Here is a 21,999-nt window from a genome sequence, read left to right as displayed (position 1 = left end):
GTCGATGTTTCGGGCTGGAACCCTTCATCAGGACTGTACAGGGAAGGGGCAGAGGCCCTATAAAGAAGTTGGGGGGAGGGTGGGAAGGAGAAGGCTGGTAGGTTCCAGGTGAAAAACCAGTAAGGGGAAAGATAAAGGGGTGGGGGAAGGGAGGCAGGAAGGTGATAGGCGGGAAAGGTGAAGAAGGAATAGGGGAAAACACAATGGGTAGTAGAAGGAGGCGGAACCATGAGGGAGGTGATGGGCAGCTGGGGGAGGGGGCAGAGTGAAATAGGGATAGAGGAAGGGAGGGGAAGGGAATTACCAGAAGCTAGAGAATTCTATGTTCATACCAAGGGGCTGGAGACTGCCTAGACGGTATGAGGTGTTGCTCCTCCAACCTGAGTTTAGCCTCATCATGGCAGTAGAGGAGGCCATGTATGGACATATCTGAATGGGAGTGGGAAGCAGAGTTGAAGTGGGTGGCTACTGGGAGATCCTGTCTGTTGTGGCAGACGGAGCGGAGGTGCTCGACGAAGCGGTCCCCCAATCTGCGTCAGGTTTCACCGATGTAGAGGAGGCCACACCAGGAGCACCGGATGCAACAGATGACCCCAACAGACTCACAAGTGAAGTGTTGCCTCATGTGGAAGGACTGTTTGGGGCCCTGAATGGTGGCAAGAGAGGAGGTGTAGGGACAGGTGTAGCACTTGCGCTTACAAGGATAAGTGCCAGGTGGGAGATCCGTGGGGAGGGACGTGTGGATCAGGGAGTCGCGGAGGGACCGATCCCTGTGGGGAGCGGAGAGGGGCGGAGAGGGAAAGATGTACTTCGTGGTGGGGTCCTGTTGAAGGTGGCAGAAGTTGCGGAGGATAATGTGCTGGATCCGGAGGCTGGTGGGGTGGTAGGTGAGGACAAGGGGAACTCTGTCCCTGTTGTGGTGGCGGAAGAATGGGGTGAGGGCCGAAGTGCGGGAAATGGAGAAAATGCGGGTGAGGGCATCATTGATGATAACAGAAGGGAAACCACGATCCTGAAAGAAAGAGGACATTTGAGATGTCCTGGAACGGAAAACCTCATCCTTGGAGCAGATGCGGCAGAGACAGAGGAATTGGGAATAGGGAATGGCATTTTTGCATGTGGCGGGGTGGGAAGAGATATAGTTGAGGTAGTTATGAGAGTCAGTGGGCTTGTAGAAGATGTCAGTGGACAGTCTGTCTCCAGAGATGGAGACTGAGAGATCGAGAAAGGGGAGAGAAGTGTCTGAGATAGACCAAGTGAATTTGAGGGCTGGGTGGAAGTTAGAAGTAAAGTCGATGAAATTGACAAGCTCAGCATGGGTGCAGGAAGCAGCACCAATGTAGTCATCAATGTAGCAAATTCAAATATAAATAAATTGTGATAAATAATGAGAACATGAGATAATGAGATAAAGAGTCCTTCAAGTGAGATAATTACTTGAGGAAACATTTCATTGATGGGGCAAATGAGTGTAGTTATCTCCTTTTACTCAAGAGCCTGATGGTTGAGGTGTAGTAACTGTTTCTGAACCTGTACTTTCTACCTGATAGCAGCAGTAAGAAGAGAGCATGACCTGGGTAGTGAAGATCTCTGATGATTCATCCATTTCACTTGTCATCTACTTCGCAGCAGTGCTTTCAAACAAGATTTCACATTGAACCATGGGTGAGCAAAACCAAGCCATGATTTTAAATCACAAAAGAAAGAAATATTGGCAAAGTTCACCAATGGAATGCCAGAGTTTAGTGTCTGAACAACCAAAAGTCACACAACTCACTGAGAGGAAATCAAGCATGTACAAAAAACAAGGCGATTAGATGGCTACAGAAACTTGACAGCTGTAGGACTGGAAAACTACATACATTGAGGAGAAGAAAAAGGGAGAAGATTTTGAATGCAACAGTGAAAATTCTAAGACTGGGGCATTGATGGAATGAAAGTCAATACAGGTAGGCATTCACAGGGATTTATCATGAGTTAGATTACAGGCAGCAGAATTTTGGATGAGTTAATGTTTACAAAAGTGAATGCTAGAATAGTCGAATTTATGATACATCACTACAGCAGACGGATTAAGAAGATGGATGTAAGCCTTGTTGTTGAGGGAGAAAATACAAGTTCTGAAGTCTAAATCAGTCATTAGATGCCAAAAATACCCATAATCTGGTTCAGTTACATATTGGTTTCTAGGCAACTGAATTTATAGCAGAGACTGAAGACAACAGTTACTGGTTAATAGGCAGGTGGAATGGCATTTCTAATCTTAGAAAATCATGGTATTAATGAATGGGCAGCAGGCTCGAAAGGCTGGATAATCTAGTCCTTTTCCCATTTCCAATTCTCCAACACATGGCATCAGGTAAGAGCTGACCAAATCACAAAGATCTACCTACGTCTGTAATCAAACATTAGTGTTTCATCCATCTATAAATTAATACCAGACCTACTGGATTGTTTGTTATCATGAGTTCAAGTCAAGTCACTTTTTATTGCCATTTCGACCATAACTGCTAGTACAGTACACAATAAAAACGAGACAACGTTTTCCAGGACCCTGGTGCTACATGAAACAATACAAAAACTACTCTGAACTATGTAAAACAACACAAAAACTACACTAGACTACAGACCTACCCAGGACAGCATAAATTACACAGAACAATGCAGGCATTACAATAAATAATAAACAAGACAGTAGGCACAGTAGAGGGCAGTAGGTTGGTGTCAGTCCAGGCTCTGAGTATTGAGGAATCTGATGGCTCGGGGGAAGAAACTGTTACATAGTCTGGTCGTGAGAGCCCGAATGCTTCAGTGCCTTTTGCCAGATGGCAGGAGGGAGAAGAGTTTGTGTGAGGGGTGTGTGGGGTCCTTCATAATGCTGTTTGCTTTACGGATGCAGCGTGTGGTGTAAATGTCTGTAATAGCGGGAAGAGAGACCCCGATGATCTTCTCAGCTGACCTCACTATCCGCTGCAGGGTCTTGCGATCCGAGATGGTGCAATTTCTGAACCAGTCAGTGATGCAGCTACTCAGGATGCTCTCAATACAACCTCTGTAGAATGTGGTGAGGATGGGGGGTGGGAGATGGACTTTTCTCAGCCTTCGCAGAAAGTAGAGACGCTGCTGGGCTTTCTTTGCTATGGAGCTGGTGTTGAGGGACCAGGTGAGATTCTCCGCCAGGTGAACACCAAGAAATTTGGTGCTCTTAACGATCTCCACAGAGGAATCATCGATGTTCAGCGGAGAGTGGTCGCTCCGTGTCCTCCTGAAATCAACAACCATCTGTTTTGTTTTGCTCACATTCAGAGACAGGTTGTTGGCTCTGCACCAGTCCGTTAGCCGCTGCACCTCCTCTCTGTATGCTGACTCATCGTTCTTGCTGATGAGACCCACCACGGTCGTGTCATCGGTGAACTTGATGATGTGGTTCGAGCTGTGTGTTGCAGCACAGCCGTGGGTCAGCAGAGTGAACAGCAGTGGACTGAGCACACAGCCCTGGGGGGCCCCCGTGCTCAGTGTGATGGTGTTAGAGATGCTGCTTCCGATCCGGACTGACTGAGGTCTCCCCGTCAGGAAGTCTAGGATCCAGTTGCAGAGGGAGGTGTTCAGGCCCAGTAGGCTCAGCTTTCCAATCAGTTCCTGAGGAATGATTGTGTTGAATGCTGAACTGAAGTCCACAAACAGCATTCGGACGTACGTGTCTTTTTTGTCCAGGTGGGTTAGGGCCAGGCGGAGGGTGATGGCGATGGTGTCGTCTGTTGAACGGTTGGGATGGTACACGAACTGCAGGGGGTCCAGTGAGGGGGGCAGCAGGGTCTTGATGTGCCTCATGACAAGCCTCGCGAAACACTTCATAATGACGGATGTGGGTGCAATGGGACGGTAGTCGTTGAGGCAGGACACTGAAGACTTCTTCGGCATGGGGACGATGGTGGTGACCTTGAAGCACGTAGGAATGACGGCACTGCTCAGGGAGATGTTGAAGATGGCAGTGAGAATCTCTGCCAGCTGGTCCGCACATCCTCAAAGCACTCTGCCAGGAATATTGTCTGGTCCAGCACCCTTCCATGGGTTGACCCTGCACAGGGTTCTCCTCACATCGGCCATGGTAAGACACAGCACCTGGTCATTTGGAGGAGGGGTGGTCTTCCTCGCCGCCACTCAGTTTCCACTTCAAAACAAGCGTAGAAGTTGCTCAGCGCATCTGGGAGGGAGGCATCACCCGCAGTCAGGTGATGTTGTCCTGTAGTTGGTGATGTCCTGAATGCCCTTCCACATGCGACGCGTGTCGCCACTGTCCTGGATGTGGTTGTGGATTTGCTGGGCGTGTGCACGCTTTGCGTCTCTGATGGCTCCGGACAGTTTGGCCCTCGCTGTTGTTAGGGCTGCCTTGTCGTCTGCTCTGAAGGCAGAGTCATCCATGGCTTCTGGTTAGAGTGTGTAGTGATGGTCTTGGCCACAGTGACGTCATCAATGCACTTGCTGATGAAGCTAGTCACTGATGCCGTGTACTCCTCTAAGTTGGTAGTCGCCATCGGTTGCAGCCTCTCCGAACATGTGCCAGTCAGTGTGCTCAAAGCAGTCTTCAAGAGCAGAGATGGCTCCTGCTGGCCAGGTTTTCATCTGCTTCTGAGCTGGTCTGGAGTGCCTGACGAGCGGTCTGTATGCTGGGATTAGCATAACAGAGATGTGGTCTGAGTAACCGAGGTGGGGGCGGGGTTCCGCCCGGCACATGTCGGGAATGTTTGTGTAAACAAGGTCCAACACGTTCGCCCCTCTCGTTGCAAAGTCCATATACTGATAGAATCTGGGGAGCACTGACTTAGGGCTCGCATGGTTAAAATCTCCCGCGACAATAAACAGTCCATCAGGGTGTGCGTTCTGCAGTTCACTAATAGCCCCATACAGAGCGCCTCCCTAGCATTAGCGCTGGGGGGAATGTAGACACCGACTATAAGGACAGTGGTGAATTCCCGTGGTAAATAAAATGGTCTGCATCTAACAGTCACAAACTCCACTAGCGATGAGCAGTACCTGGAAACCAGCACAGAGTTCTTGCACCATTCCGTATTGATGTAAACACATAAGCCACCACCGCGAGCCTTCCCGGAAAGAGCTGCATCTCCGTCCACTCAAAACAAGACGAGCCCGTCCAGCTGAATGCCGGCGTCCGGGATTCCTTCGGTGAGCTACATTTCCATGAAAACATACGCACAGCAGACTCTGTACTCCTACCCAATATATCGTTGGAGTTGGATGTAGTCCAATTTATTGTCCAGGGAGCGGGCAGTGGAGAGCAGAATGGACGGGAGAGCCGGCTGGCTAGGGTTTGCTTTTTGCCTGGCACAAACTCCTGCCCGCTTGCCTCGCTTCTGCTTCCTCGCACACCGCTTACGACGTCCCCACCTCCGGCCACAGGCATCAGGCAAGTCCAAGGACTGTAGGCCTGATCCCCTCAGCAAGCCGAGGTCGCGTATTTAACCAGCAGATCTTCATGAAGGTGTTTTTGGGCAATCTCTGTATTGTAGCAGTATCTGGCGATGTTAGATAGTCGCTCTGTTATCCATGTGCCCTAATCAAAAATTGTGCCTTAAAATTAAATTAAAAAATGAAATTAAAGTATCACCAGATCCGAAAGGCCGCTGCTACTGTGCCTCAACGCCTGCTGGGAAGTTACTTGCTTTGCAAAATTCTGAGAGTAAAGGCTTAAATTAACTTGCTTCTCTGATCACTTCAGTTTAGTTTCCATATATGCTTGTAGATATTCAGAGATATTGGCCATGACCTGATAATATCAGCTGTGTAACTGTGGGTCATGTATCTGCCCAAGACAAAAGGTTATGGGTTTAGGCATCAGAATCAGGTTTATTATCACTGAGATATGTCATGAAATTTGTTTTACGATAGCAGTACAGTACAATACACAAGATATACCTATCAATTGTAATAAATACAGTGGAATCTGATGAACTGGGCCATTGGTTAATCAGGACAGCTGCTTATTTGGGACAACTTTTTGAGAACAAAAACTAAATGAGAAAATGGGTGGGATTCCCTCCACTTATTTTGGACAATATCAGCTTAATTGGGGCAGAAGACTGTTGCCGACAGTTTCTAACTTGTGTTAATCGTGGCACTTCTGGGGCCGTTAGATGCAACATCATGCTTTGAGTGAACAGTTTTTAAAACAGCATCAGATGCATGTGTTTGTGTTCAAAGCGCAGCAATTTTTGTTACCGACAGTTGCCGAGAAATAAGTAGTAAGACAATTCAGAACTGTTTTGCTTACTACAGTTTCAAGCAATCAGATTTGGATGGTCTAGAGTGAAAATTAAACTATTTCACTACTTCAAGTTACAAACTGAAGAATTTGAAGGTATCAAATTCTTCATAATTTCTACTTCGAAGGTAACAGTTTAAGAAGTTGCTGGTGATACCCAGCACCTACTTATCGGTGGCAAAAAAAACAAAACAAAGAAAACTACTAAATACCTGAATAATAACACTTTATTAATAACAATTAATGCTAACAATGGAGAGGTGAGCAGTGGTGGTGGCAGAGACGCAGGCGAGAAATAGTCGAGAAAAGTGAAGGCAAGCAGTGGCAGAGTCAGGGGCCCTGAGAGGGCATGGTCAAGGCAGGTGAAGGTGCAGGCAGGGTCGAAACAGAGTCACGGCAGAGTCGTGGTATCTCCGAGAGCAAGGAAAGTCCCAAGTGTAGATATTATAATATCTGCCATCAACAAAACTCAACAGTTACTTAGCCCAGGTCGCTCCGACAGCACCTCTCTGAACTGCAAAGTTGATCACCAAGAAAGACAAGGACATCAGGTATATGAGAATATCAGATTCTACAAGTTCCCTTCCAAGTTACACACATTTCTAACTTGGAAATACTGTACATCACAGGGTCTAAGTCCTGAACTCCGCACCAAATAAAACCATGAGAACACCTTCAAAAGGACTGCAGTGGTTTAAGAAGCACATTGTACTGACAGTTTAGCCTCGATCCCAAACATGAACAACAAAAAAATGTAAATTCACGTGTGAAATTGCGGTTTAACATTAATGGAGTTGTTAGCGATAGTATAGAATGGTGAGGAATCAAGTCATTCTAGATTGGGTACTGGTTTATAGAAGGCTCTGGAGATTAAGCAAGGGAGTTAAAGCAAAATCAAGATCAGATCAGCCATAATCCGAGAGCAATATGAAGCTACCTCAAGCTCACACCCACTACTTCTCATGCTCTGTAGGTTGCTGAGTGTCAGCACAGGGGGGCTGACAGGAAGTCAATACCTCAGCATATTGAGGACTAGTGGAAGGTGTTTGTTAGCATGTGTCAGTATTAGTGTATTTTATTACCTTTAGTAGAGATACAGTCAACATGAGGTGCTGGCAAAATGGTAGGGAGTTCCATTAACCCCAGTGGGCATACAGTCAGTAACACAGGGTGGGGTGGAGCAGAGGGGTTACTGGGTGACAGTGTGGAGGTGCTGTATTAGAACCAGTGGACATACAGTCAGTGACTTGGGATAGTGGGGGAGAGGGGTTAATGTATAACAGTGAAATGGAGCTGAATTAACACCAGTGGACATGCAGACAGGGTGCGAGGAGAAGACTGGATAAAGATCAGTTGAAATATATGGGAGGGAAGCTGCAGTCGTGAGCAAGGTACGGTATGAAATGGCCTTTGTTGGTGGTAGTGTGGGTAGAGGTGGGTGGTACAATCAGGGACTAAAAACATAGGCTTCAGAATTGGGAAGGATCTATGAAAGCAGCAAGGCAAAGCACCAAGAGGTTGAGAGTAAAACAGACATTGCCAGTCACACTCACCCACTCACAGTCAATTCCAATCACAGGGTAATGGTCCAATTCAGCCCTCAAGGGTGGCCACACTTGCTCCCAGTCGACTTCTGACTCCACCACGAAGGCATCTGCTCCCAGTATCTTGTGCACCAGTGGACTCGGATTTGAGAGGTGACTTGTGCTGGTTTGATAGCAGGCTTCCTCACTGCCATTTGGCGAACTACTTTCTTGTCTGTTCACAGCCTCTCCATTCTGGCTGGTTAGAGCCCTCTTCCATTTGGGACTTCTGAGGGTCCTCCACAAATATAGGCAGCCTACAGCCGTACCCAGTAATGTGGCCGCAGTCAACGCTAGGGCTTGTGGCCGAGACATGGTTCAGTTGTCCTACTGAAAATTCATTCCACACTTAAATCAAAACAGAAGGGTCAAAATTCTGCTACCTACAAAATGACGCCTATAAGCTTATATTTTATAACATTTAACATAGTGATTCATGCAGGCTCATCACAGGAGAATTTATTAGCCGTTTAAAGAGACATGACAAAAAAATTTCTAAAAATCTAAAATGGTTTGCAAACAGAGGCAATGTGTAGTGAGACTTCTAACAAGGAGAGGCTGATAGGGCAAAATTAGTCAACAGGATGAATTGCAACGTAAAAGGTGGACAAAATCGAAAAAGGTGAATACAGTACAGGGCTAAAGGTGTTATATCTGAATGCGCGCAGTATACGGAATAAGGTCAATGAATTTAGAGCACAGTTACAGATTGGCCTGTATGATGTTGTAGGCATCACTGAATCATGGCTGAAAGAAAATAGCCGGGAGCTTATGTCCAAAGATACACATTGTATCGAACAGACAGGCAGGAAGTCAAAGGGGGTGCCATTATTCTGTTGGTAAAAAATGAAATCGGATTATTAGAAACTAGTGACATAAGGCTGGAAAGTGTTGGATCATTGTGGATAGAGCCAAGAAACCGCATGGGTAAAAAAACCCCAGGTGGAAGTTACATACAGACATCCAAATAGTAAGGATGTGGTCTACAAATTACAATGGGAGATAGAAAATTCATGCTAAAAGGGCAATGTCACAATAGTCATGGGTAATTTTAATATGCAGGTAGATTGGGAAAACCAGGTTGGTGCTGGATTCCAAGAAGTGGAATTTCTAGAATGTCTTTGAGGTGACTTTTCAGAGCAGCTCATGGTCGAGGCCACTAGGGGATCAGCTATTCTGGATTGGGCATTAATCAAATGATCCAGAATTGATCCAGAGAGCTTAAGGTGAATGAACCCTTAGGAGAAATGATCATATGATAGAATTCACTGAATTTTGAGAAAGAAAAAATAAAGTTAGATGTATCAGTATTACAGTAGAATAAAAGGAATTACAGAGGCATGAGAGGAGTTGGCCAGAAATTATTGAAAAAGGACACTGGCAGGAATGACAGAGAGCAGCAATAGCTGGAATTTCTGGAAGCAATTCAGAAGGCACAGGACATGTACATCTCAAAAAGGAATTAGTATTCTAAAGGAAAGATGATACAACCGTGGCTAACAAGAGAAGTCAAAGCCAACACAAAAGCCAAAAAGAAGGCATATAATAAGAGCAAAAATTAGTGGGAATGTAGAGGATTGGGACACTTTCAAATACCAACAGAAAGCAACTAAAAATGTCTTTAAGATGGAATATGAAAGCTAGCTAATAACATTAACGAGGATACTATAAGTTTCTTCAGATAGATAAAGTTTAAAAGAGGTAAAAGTGAATATCAGATTGCTGGAACAGAATGCTGGAGAGGTAGTAATGGATGACAAGGAAATGGCGGATGAACTGAATAAGTATTTTGCATCAATCTTCACTGTGGAAGACACTAGCAATATAGTGGAAGTTCCAGGTATCAGGGGTCATGAAATGTGTGAAGTTACCATTACTAGGGAGAAGGTTCTGTGGAAACTGAAAGGTTTGAAAGAAGACAAGTCACCTGGACCAGATGGTGTATATCCCAGGGTTCTGAAAGAGATGGCAGAAGAGATTGTGGACTCAATAGTAATGATCTTTTGAGAATCACCAGATTCTGGAATGGTTCCAGAAGACTGGAAAATAGCAAATATCACTCCATTCTTCAAGAAGGAAAGTGAGGTAGAAGAAAGGAAACTTTAGGCCAAGTAGTATGACCTCAGTGGTTGGGAAGATGTTGGAGTCAATTGTTAAGGACATGGTTTTGGGGTACTTGGAGGCACATGATAAAATAGGCTGTAGTCAGCCCACTTTCCCCAAGGAAAAATCTTCCTGACAAATCTGTTAAGAGTTCTTTGAAGAAATAACAAGCAGGATAGACAAAGGAGAATTGGTTGATGTTGGGCATTTGGATTTTCAGAAGGCCTTTGACAAGGTTCCACACGAGACTGCTTAACAAGATACGAGCCATGGTATTACAGGGGAGAATCTAGCATGGATAAAACAGTGGCGGACTGGCCACAGGCAAAGAGTGGGAATAAATTGAGCCTTTTCTGGTTGGATGCTGGTGACTAGTGGTGTTCCACAGGGGTCTGTGCTGGGACCAATTCTTTACGTCATTTATCAATGATTTGGATGATGGCTTTGCTGCAAAGTTTGCAGACGACACAAAGCGGAGGGGCAGGTAATTTTGAGGAAGTAGAGAGGCTACAGAAGGACTTAGATTAGCAGAATGGGCAAAGAAGTGGCAGATGGAATACAGTGTTGTTAAGTGTATGGTCATGCACTTTGGTAGAAGAAATAACAGGGTTGACCACTTTCTAAATAGAGAGAAAATGCAAAAAACTGAGGCACAGAGGGACTTAAGAGTCCATGTGCAGGATTCACGGAAGGTAAATATGATATTAGCATTCATTTTAAGAGGACTGGAATATGATAGCAAGGATGTAATGTTGAGACTTTATGAAGCACTGGTGAGGCCTCACTTGGAGTATTGTGAGCAGCTTTGGGCCCCTTAGAAAGGATGTGTTGAAACTGGAGAAGGTTCAAAGGAGGTTCATGAAAACGTTTCCAGGTTTGAACAGCTTGTTATATGAAGAGTGTTTGATGGCTCTGGGCCTGTATTCACTGGAGTTCAGAAGAATGACGGAGATCCTCATTGAAACCAATCAAATCATGAAAGGCCTTGATATAGTGGATATGGAGAGGATGTTTTCTATAGTGGGAGTGTCTAAGACCAGAGGACACAGCCTCAGAATCGAAGGCCTTCTTCCATCTGGACCATGCCATCTTCTTGTGACTAGCTTTGAACAAGAGATAAAGAAGCTTAAAGTTTCACACCAGCAGGTTCTGAAACAGGTAGTTCTCTTTAATTATTTGGCTCTGAAACCAACCTGTATAACCCTAATCTCTATCTCAGTATAGCAACGCTATGACCACTTTGCACAATACTTTTTATTATAAGTGTGTTCTTTCTTGTAAACAAAAATGTGTATAATTTGTTTTTTTGAATCCTGCTGACCTGTTATGTGCCTGTGTGCTGCTGCAAATGTTTATTACACCTGTGCATTTGATATTCCAGACATCATTGCCAAGCTTTCATAACCTCTGTTGACACAATTATGCCTTCCAGTTTCTGTTGGTCTCCATCTTATCAACAACATTCACTTTATTCTACTCATTGCTTCTTTTCCCTGCAAGCTGAAATATCCATCCGTTCCAAGTTCCCCAGTAATAATATTAACTCTTTGTCCACAGATGCTCCTGTCCTGTTTAAGTCTCAGAGAGATGACCACAGAAGACTAAGGTAGAATGGCTTTAAGTTGTGGATTTTGAGGACAATGTCAAAGAAAGAGGAGGGGCAGAAAAGTAGAGATATAAAGACAAAAATCAATTCAGAGAGAAGTTAGGTAGATACTACGACACCTTGGAATGTTTTTAAGTCCTGGTAAATGTTACAGAAAAAAAAAAATTGAAAAGTCATGAATGAAAGTGCACTTGAGAATAAGTGTTTTAAATTGAAAATGTTAGTAGGTTGGGAGCCAATGTAGATGAGCAAACACAGGGACAATGGGTTTGATGCAAGTTAGTGCTCACAGCAGAGTTGTGCATGGACTGAAGCTCATGAAGGATAGTAACTAGTATATATGGACGCCGTTGAAAGTAATGTTATTGGTAAGAATGATTCTTGCCAATGTACTAAACCCAAGGTACCTGTGAAAGTAGTTACTTTCCCTTCAATGGTAACCCACCTCTTAAGCTAATGCTCAAACCTTTAAACTCTCCTTAGCTCTGAGATTTCTTGTCAGCAGTTGGTCCTCCAGCTGTCCCAGGTATTCGCCAATACTGCAAATCAAACTAGCACCTGTTCCAAACTAACTCTCCGGTTCCAACATTCAGCCCCAGCTCTATCACAACAAAGTAAAACAGTTTCACGTCTACAGTCTTTATTCAATGCCCACTTGAACGGTAATATTCCAGCAATACAAGCTGAAAATGTGGCTTGACTGGAAGGGAGATTTTAAGATAGCACATTTAACGTTTCAGGTAAAACATGCCGATGCATACTAGGTAAAGTTAAGCTTCATAGGAACACTTACTGCAAGATTAAAGCAAAAGGTTAACTCAATGGAAAGTTACACACAGTGTGAATCACCCCCTCCTTGAGTGCTCCTGGCCCAGACCTGTTCATCTCCTCTTCTTTTCTCTGGCCTTTATTGCTTTTCCTCAATAATGTTAGGATAGTGAACGAGAGGGGGTGAAATGAGATGGGGTTTGGGAAAGAAAAGGTACTAAGCAGAGGCTGAGGAAGGAAGGCAGCGAAGATTACTCAGTGAAAAATGTTCATTTTCCTTCAGTAAATATAAAGCAAGGGTTTTAATTAAGAATCATAATTCGAACACAAGATGCATAGAGGTGCAGAAAGGGCCAAAGGAAGATGACAATGAGACCTGAGAGCCATACTACCAGAGTATAGTTTGTTCTATGTTTGGTTTGATTTAGTGGAAAAGTTGTCATCTTTCTGTTAGGACAGCTATCCATGCAGTGTGACTGAACCACTGAGATGCTAGAGGGACCAGCTATGCTCATTAGAGTACAACAGAAAAAAAGCTGATTGCATTGAAATATAAAAGATCACATGAGCAATTGAAAGCATCCACTCTGTGAGATAGCTGGCAGTTTCACAATTAGAATTTAAGATGAAGATGGGGAAAATTTCACCTCCAAGGGTCATAATCTTTAGAATTCTCTATTGTAAAGAGTTGACAGACATTTAAATGGGTGAGTCTCTGGTATAGAGAGAGAACAGGTGGTGTTTGGGCCAAGGTTAGATCAGCCTTGGTCACAGTGAATGCTGGAGCAGACAGAGGTCAGTTAGTCAACTCCTTCCTGTTTCTAATTTCTCTCACTGCCTCTCCCACTCAGAAACCCTCACATCCACTTCAACCCTCATCTTCCTTTACCCTCCCTTTTCTCAGTCGCCCCTCCAACCTTCCTTTTTCCCTCTATGTCCTTGTTCATCTGGCCTTTTCTGGTCCATCCAACCCATCCCACTACCCATTTCCTGCCTCACTCTCCCTTGTTCAATTTTTCCCCTCTCTCTCCCTCCCACTCTCTTGGGCTTCCATGTTCCTCCAATTCTACGTTCTGTTCTCTCTACTATTCATTGCCCTGCCTCCCCAGTCCTCTCTTCTATCCTTTTGCTAACCCTTCACTACCTCTCTTCCCATCCACTCCTACCACACGTCCTCCTTCCATTCCACCACCCTTTTACCCCAACCTTCCCCTCCCTCCCTCCATTCACTCTCTCCCTCTCCCTTCCTCCCCACACCCTCGGGCACCAACACCCTCACTTTCCCCACTTTGTCCCTCACCCACCCCTCCCCCCATCCAACACTCTCTCCCCTCTCCTGGTGGCTGGCCATTCCTATACTGACCCGTCTGTCCATGCCCTCAACTGCCACGATGAGGCCACACTTGGGTTGGAGGAGCAAGACCTCATATTCCGTCTGGGCAGCCTCCAACCTGATAGGATGAACATTGTTTCAAATCTAACTCCAGGTAATAACTCCTCTCTTCTTCTACTCCTCAGTCCAGTTCTCCTCTCATGCCTGTTTTGCCCTGCTCCGCTTTAAATTCGATGGATCACTGTCCTCTCCTATTAAGATTCCTTCTTCTGCCGCCCTTTACTTTTCCATCAATCACCTCCGAGCTTCTTACTTCAGTCCCCCGCCCCATTGCTCTCGCCTACGTTTACTCCTTCTCCTCTCCCCCCCCCCCGTGTTATTCTGCTCCCTTCAGTCCCGATGATGGGTCTTGGCCCAAAGCATCGATTGTTTCTTCCCCGCCACAGATGCTGCCTGACCCGCTGAGTTCCTCCAGCAGCTTGTGTGTGTTGCTCGCTACGGTTTACCACCGCTCCCTCCCCTCAGCGTCCCTCCACTCTCCCCCCCCCCCACCACCACACATCATTACCGTCACTCCGGACCTGCTGTTGCTCAACAAGGACACTTCGCCAGCTGGAAAGATGGCCTCACCCTCCAAAAAGCTCAGCGCTGCCGCCAGTCCTCCCAACTGCCGGCTGGACCTCCGGAGCTTCAGCAGGTGGCAGTCGGCGGTCCGCGCTCGCACGGCTTTATGTCTTGTTATTTCGCCTTGCCTTCCTTGTTCGGCTCCGTTTTGGTTCGCCCGCTGATGTTATTGTGTCTCATATCTGAATGGAATTTCCTTCCGGGTCTACAGCAAGAGCTGGGCTCCCCAGGAGAGCGAGCAGGTGCCTGTTTGGGACACAGATACAACTTCCCAGCGGCACTTAATGCAACTATGGCCGCATTATTCGGAAGGTGCTGTACTTTCCCTCTCCAGAAGCCTTGCGACAATTTAAGTTTGTATTTTTAAACAGACTTTAGGAACCAAAAGATCTTAAACTCATTTCAATACATTTTAAAGAGTTGATGCTGCCAAGTAACTCATACTTTTCATTACATGGCAAAATGTAATTGGCCAGGCAATGGCCGGTTTTTAAAAAAACATTATTCCATGTAACGGGACAAAAGTCGAATTCTCTGACGTACCTGTACCCTTAGTTAATTGTCAATGTCGAGAGAACTGCACCGCAGGGTTGAGCTCCAGGTGGCGTTTCATGGCAAACCAGTGCTTTCTCTAGGCTTAGACAAGACATCTGATCACCGTGTTTTACACAAAACACTGACGCCGACATCCCACCCTGCAAAAACTAATTTCAGGGAGGTTGCACCCCCAATCCCCGCAACCCCATATTTCTCCCCCCCCCCCCCCCCGGTCGACCTCCAAGGGTGTATGTGATACTTTGTTTAGTGATTTTTGTCTAATCTGTAAACCAGGTTGGTTTTCTGCATAAAAGGTGACATTGAAATATGTACTTAGATTATCATCTTTAATCTATCACAACTTTAAGCAAGTCTACAGGGAGTTTGGCCTCATCAAGTAGGACATCAATAGAGTAGCTCCTTAGCAGCTAGCCAGCTAGTTTAAATAACGTTAGCTATGCTAATGAACAAATGACACCTGTTAAACTCACCTCAACATGTCTTTTACATTTTAACCCACCATGGACAATAGAAAAGTCACTGTTGCAAACAGTGCAGCGAGCTACACTGTCATTATTTTTGAGGTTGACTGTAAAGCCCACCCACAGAGAAAACTGCCTACTGTCTACTTAGCACAAAGAGAGTCAATCAGGATGCCCCTCCCCCTCTCCCACTCCAAAAAATCGATTTCCACGGAATTGTATGTAATTTCCAGGCGTCAGGGAGCCACTATCAATATGCGGGAAACTCCCAGAACTTCAGGGAGAGGTGGGATGTCCACTGACAGCACTTTGATCTGAGGCTCTAATTCCTCTCCATAGATGCTGACAGACTTGCTGAGTTTCTCCAGCCTTTTATGTGTTACTAGGATTGCGACCACCTGAACAATATCTTGTGCCTTTGAGCACTGTGACGCAGGTGCAAGCTATTGGTAAGGAATTAGAAAAGGTGATAGAAATCAGACAACACAAATTCAAAGAGGATAGAAGGTATATGTGGGAAGCGACTGATCAGGTTGAGAATGTAGTTTAAAAGCATAGGAGGTATTCAGTATTTTGAAGCGACGTCTAGGCAGAAAGCAGTTTTTTTAGATTGGTACTCAGTTTGTAAGGTGGAAGATCTGACACTACTATTTAAGAGATAAAGAAAACAAATAGGAACTGAACCTGCCATCGGTAATAGGAAATATTAGAATCTGATATGTGGTTATGGGTGGCGGGGTGGAGATAGGTCTCTACCAAAGGAGGTGTAAAAGGAGCTCCTTTTCTCCGCTAGTCTGCAGCTTGGGCAAGGTGTAGCCCCCAGATCAGGGTCCTGTGAAGCCATGAGAGCAGGTGGCGGATGATCCTATTAGCAGCTGGTACATATCACAAGTCCTGGTTATGTGACCACTGACGCTTGTCGGACAATTTCTTAAAGAGTATTGATATAGGCTGAGGTCACCTGTCTTGTAAAGACGCTGCCCAGTAGAAGGCAATGGCAAACCTCGCTGTAGAAACATTTGCCAAGAACAACCGAATATGTAGCTACAGTGATCTTCAAAATAATGGGATGGGTAAAGCCAACATGGAGTCATAAAAGAGAAATCATGTTTGTCAAATGCTAGAATTTTGAGGGTTTACTAAGAATAAGAGATGAAATAACATACTGGGACTTTCAAAAGGCTTTTGGTAAGGTGTTACATAAAATACTATTTTAAAAATAAAATGGGTGGAATACATTCATTGGCCACTTTATTAGGGATGTCTGTACATCTGTGTATGTAATGGATATCTGCCATTACATATCTGTAATGGCATAATTATAAAAATTGTCATATGCCATCTACTTGAATAGGCCAACTCTTCTCACCGATATTCTTGTGCCGCCTCTCACATCGCATGTTTGCTCGTTAAGGCAAACATCTAATCAGCAACTCAATGCATTAAAGCACACATGGACAAGAATTTCAGTAGTTGTTCAGACCAAACATCAGAATGGGGAAGAAATGTGATCTAAGTGACTTTGACCATGGAGTGATTGCTGGTGCCAGACGGGGTGGTTCGAGTATCTCAGAAACTGCTGATCTCCTGGAATTTTCATGGATAACAGTCCCTAGAGTTTACAGAGAATGGTGCAAAAAACAAAACACATCCAGTGAATATCAATTCTGTGGGTGAAAATGTCTTGTTAACGAGAGAGGTCGGGGAGAGTAGCCAGACTGGTTCAATCTGAGAGGAGGGAGACAGTAACACAAATAAATGTGTTGCAACAGCCCTGTTCAGAAGAGCATTTCTGAATGCACAACACACTGAACTTTCAATGGACGGAAAAGACCACGCAAGGTTCCAGTCCTGTACCTCAAAGTGGCCATGAAGTATATAAAGGCATGGTGGGGGGTTGGTTTTAGGTGAGGGACCTCCTCCAGCATTTTGTGGGTGCTCAGTATAATGGCATGGATTGAGGTTATTGGAAAGGCAATAGTAGTTACTCTGGATTGGCAAGTGTGAGCATTGAGGCGCCAGATGGAACTGATAGGGAACCTTGTCAGTTTGCAATCAATGTCAATGGCTTTGATTAAGGGATCAGGTAGAGTTGATCGTTTTATTGATGATACAAAGCTAGGTGTTAGTCTGGACAATAAGGAACATTAAACAGCTACAGAAGAACAGAAACATGCAAATAGACCATAATTTGATAAAATAGTTGGCCATTCACTTTTATAGAGAAAGAGAAACAAAAGTAGACAAATTTTAAATGGAGATTGAAAAAGGAACCATGTCTTCAAAAAACTGAGCATGCAGGTACAATGAACGAATTAGGAAGGCAAATTATGTGCTATTCTTTATTATCAGAGGTTTTGAACAGAATAGGTATCTGAGTGGAATTATAAAAGGAACTGTCGACACAACGCCTGGATATTGCATAAAGGTTTGATCTCTCTCCTTAAAGGAAGAAATACTTGCTTATAGCTTGGCATTTAATAGGATCATCTCTCTGAAGCAGGTGAGTAAACTTTTCTTGTTGGATCTCAACACCTCGCTCTGTAATTGGATCTTGGACTTCTTGACTTCAGGGATCTGTTCTGTGATTTTTATAAATAACCTGGATGAGGAAGTGGAGGGATGGGTTGGTAAATATGCTGATGACACAAAGGTTGGAGGTGTTGTCGATAGTGTGGAGGGCTGTCAGAGGTTACAGCGGGACATCGATAGGATGCAAAACTGGGCTGAGAAGTGGCAGAAAGAGTTCAACCCTGGTAAGTGTGAGATGGTTCATTTTGGTAGGTCAAATATGATGGCTGAATATAGTATTAATAGTAAGACTTTCAGCAGTGTGGAGGATCAGAGGGATCTTGGGGTCCGAGTCCATAGGACACTCAAAGCTGCTGTGCAGGTTGACTGGTTAAGAAGGCATTCGGTGCATTGGCCTTCATCAATCGTGGCATTGAGTTTAAGAGCTGAGAGGTAATGTTGCAGCTATATAGGACCTGGTCAGACCCCACTTGGAGTACTGTTATCAGTTCTGGTTGCCTCACTACAGGAAGAATGTGGAAACTACAGAAAGGGTGCAGAGGAGATTTACAAGGATGTTCCCTGGATTGGGGAGCATGACTTATGAGAATAAGTTGAGTGAACTTGGCCGTTTCTCCTTGGAGCAACAGAGGATGAGAGTTGACCTGATAGAGGTGTATAAGATGATGAGAGGCATTGATCGTGTGGATAGTTAGAGGCTTTTTCCCAGGGCTGAGATGGCTAGCATGAGAGGGCACAGTTTTCAGGTGCTTGGAAGTAGGTACAGAGGAGATATTAGGGGTAAGTTTTTTCGACGAAGAGTGGTGAGTGCGTGGAATGAGCTGCCGGCGACGGTGGTGGAGGCAGATACGATAGGGTCTTTTAAGAGACTTCTGGTTAAGCACATGAAGCTTAGAAAAATAGAGGGCTATGGATAACCCTAGGTAATTTTTAAAGTAAGTACATGTTTGGCACAGCATTGTGGGCTGAAGGGCCTGTATTGTGCTGTAGGTTTTCTATGTTTGACAGAAAGACCCCAGTCAGTCCACGTTGGCAGCCACATTTCTATAGCTCCATCATGCTGAGCACCGACGCTTCCTTGGGCTTTGTGCTCAGCCTGCTATTGTTCATGCTGCTGATGCATGACTGCCCTGCTAGATTCAGTTCCAGCTGAATCATCAAGTTCGCAGCTGACATAATAGTGGTTGTTCTCATCAGCAAAGGTGATAAGGCAGCAGACTGAGAGGAGGTAGAGTGGTGTAAGCACAACAGCTGGAGTCTCAATGTGGACAAATACTAAAGGGGTAATTCTGGACTTAAGCAAGAAGCAGGCTGACTGCACCTCACTGCACATAAATGGCTCCTCCGTGACAACAGTTTGGACCGCCAAGCTTCTGGGAGTACACATAATGGATGATCACACCTGGTTCCTCAACATCACCTCTTTAGTCAAGAAAGCACAGTAGTGTCTCCACTTCTTGAGGAGACTGAGGTGAGCGAGGCTCCCTTCCCACATGCTAACCAATTTTTATAGGAGCACCATTGAGAGTGTACGGACCAGCTGCATCCCCCTTTGTTGTGGAAACTGCAAAGGCACCCGACTGCAAAACCTTACAAAGGATTGTGAGGACTGCTGGGTGGATCATCAGGGTCTCTCTTCCACTCATCTGAGATACCTACCAGGAGCACTGCATATGCAGTGCCCTTAGTATAATCCGAGATCCCTCCCATCCATCCAACAAACTGTTTGACCACTCCACCATCAAGCAGGAGGTACCGTATCGAGCTCCAGTAGCATTATTGTTTGTTTTTTAACTAATGACATAAGTGCACGTGATCATTTAACTTATTTGTGGTGATAATACTACGTGTTGTATATGAATTATATGTACTACGTTGTGCACCTTGGTCCGGAGGAACGTTGTTCCATTTGGCAGTATACATGAACCTGGTTGATATGGCAATAAAATTGAAGTTGACTGGACAGTAACAAAGGTACCAGATTGATTTCTGAAATTTGGGCGGGGGGGGGGGGTGCGGTGTGGTTATTAGCTTATGAGATAGGACTGGTCTAATAACCCTAACTTGAACTTGAGATAAAGCTGAAACATACATATTTACTGAGCTTGACAAGACACAGGACATTTGCCCCCAGATGGTTATTTCTTTAACAGAAAGTGTTGTGAACCTTTGTAATTCTCTACTCAGTCACACCGTGGCCACTCAGTCACTGAATGTATGTATACTTCAGACAGGAATCGTAAAAATACTTGGATATTAAGGGAATTAAACTTTATAAAGCTAGTGCACTATGTAGAGTAAATTTAAAAGAAAAAATCCATAACTTCTCATTTTTCCTTTAGAAATAAAATGTAATTCTTTGCTTTGCCTTATTCATTGCTTCTCTGTTGTTGGTGGTTCATGTGTCTGCATCATTGGATTGTTGTTCCTATCCTGTTTTCACAGTTTTTCAACAGTCACAGTCTTCTTATTCTTCCTACCAAATATATTTATCTGTACTGATGTGTTTTCCCCAATTAAAAAAACATTCTGCACATTCATTAACATTGTACAATATTTTCTCACAGTCAGTCCCATTGTGTCAATTTCAGATCCACAGTTTTGAAATTATATTTCCAATCTCCAATCAAATATTTGATGTAAATCATAAATCACTTTAGTTCAAGTAGGACATTGCTTTCCAGCTTTGACAGGTTGTGTAATTGCCTTTATGTTCTACTCTCTATAATTTGCTATCCATTCTGCCACTTGTCTTAATTCTGCTTAAAAACTCACAGGACTGGCAGTAACACATTAACATTAATAGAAGATTGTCTGAAGGACAGGAAAACTCAGAATGAACAAGTTGTTGTATTGAAGTTAGGTAGCCTGGATATAGCCAGTAGGTTGGTGTAATGATCAGACCTGGGTGCTCAGCAGTTAACATTTTACATTTGCATGAAAAGACCGAATTTGTTGATGGCAAAATGTTTAGGCAGCAATGCATACTACAGGACACAAGGATCTAAAAAGGTAAATGAGTGAGCTAGGAAATTGCAAATACAGAGTATATTGTTGGAAAATGTGTATGGCTATGAACTTTGATGGGAAGACTAGAATTTTTTAAAAAGTATTGAGAGACTAGTAAATAAATACAAGTACAGCACTTAATCATGTCATCTGCAGAAATTCTCTGATGACTCAGCAATAGTTGGGTGTATAAAAGGAGGACAGGAGGATGAATACAAGGCCCTGGTGGAGGACTTGGTTGAATGGTGCAAACTGAATAATCTGCAGCTCAACATCAGTAAGTCAAAGGAGATGGAGATGGATCCTAGGAAGACCAAGCCTGCACTGCTCCCTGTTGCTATGAGGATGTGGATGTGGTGATGATCTACAAGTACCTGGGGGTGCACCTAGATGACAGACTTGAGTGGACCACCAACACAGATGCTGTATGCAAGAAGAGCCAGAGTTGCCTCTACTTCCTGAGGAAACTGAGGTCCTTTGAAGTATGCAAGCCTCTCCTTCACATGTTCTACCAGCCTGTTGTTGTCAGTACAATCTTTTATGGGGTGGTGTGCTGCAGCAATGGCATCAACACAGGTGATGTCAACAGGCTCAATAAACTGATTGAAAAAGTTGGCTTTGTTATAGGAGACAAACTGGACGTCCTGAAGATTGTGGTAGAACAAAGGACCCTCCAGAAAATTCTGGAAATCTGGACAATGTTTCTCACCATCTGCATACCACCTTGGCTGGACAGAGGAGTACTTTCAGTAATAGACTAAGCCAACTGTACGGCTCCAAAGAGTGCTATATAATGTAATTCTTACCCTCGGCCATTAGGCTCTGAGTCAACCTCCTCCTGTTAAATGTTATTAACCTGCTTACCAGAACTCTGTTAACCACACCCTGCTATCGCAGATACCCTGTGCAATACTACCATCTCTTCCTATCTGGACAGTGTGAATGTGCACCATTATTGTAATTCTTGCACTACCGTCTTATCAGTATGAACTTGGAAATCTTGTCATCTTTGACATCTTATTTTTAGGGTAACCTTTTTTTTACTCCTCCTTACTTCTCTTTAAATATTTGTATATCTGTGCACTTGTTATGATACTATGACACTGTAATTTCCTTTGGGATCAATAAAGTATCTGTCTAGA

At 44.4% G+C, this 21,999-nt stretch overlaps 1 protein-coding gene across 5 annotated transcripts in view; it reads right to left on the bottom strand.

Annotated features, from left to right (window-relative positions):
- The window catches only part of exd2 (exonuclease 3'-5' domain containing 2), a 76,512-nt gene extending 62,190 nt beyond the window's left edge, over positions 1-14,322 (bottom strand). For 2 of the 5 annotated variants that reach the window (XM_072265340.1, XM_072265379.1), the window contains exons 1-2: positions 14,242-14,322; positions 7,834-8,211 (exon numbers count right to left, since the gene is read on the bottom strand). In XM_072265340.1, the coding sequence (XP_072121441.1) occupies positions 7,834-8,178 (345 nt within the window). In that variant the 5' untranslated portion in view covers positions 8,179-8,211; positions 14,242-14,322. Of the gene's footprint in view, positions 1-7,833; positions 8,212-13,703; positions 13,963-14,241 lie in introns of those variants that run through there. The other 3 variants (XM_072265369.1, XM_072265361.1, XM_072265351.1) reach the window with 3 other exon arrangements.
- Positions 14,323-21,999: the final 7,677 nt, after the last annotated feature.

The sequence above is a fragment of the Mobula birostris genome, chromosome 1 (assembly GCF_030028105.1).
Source record: "Mobula birostris isolate sMobBir1 chromosome 1, sMobBir1.hap1, whole genome shotgun sequence".
In the NCBI taxonomy this organism is placed as follows: Eukaryota; Metazoa; Chordata; class Chondrichthyes; order Myliobatiformes; family Myliobatidae; genus Mobula; species Mobula birostris.
The sequence above is the reverse complement of the archived record's forward strand: the minus strand, read 5'-3'. Positions and strand labels throughout refer to the sequence as shown.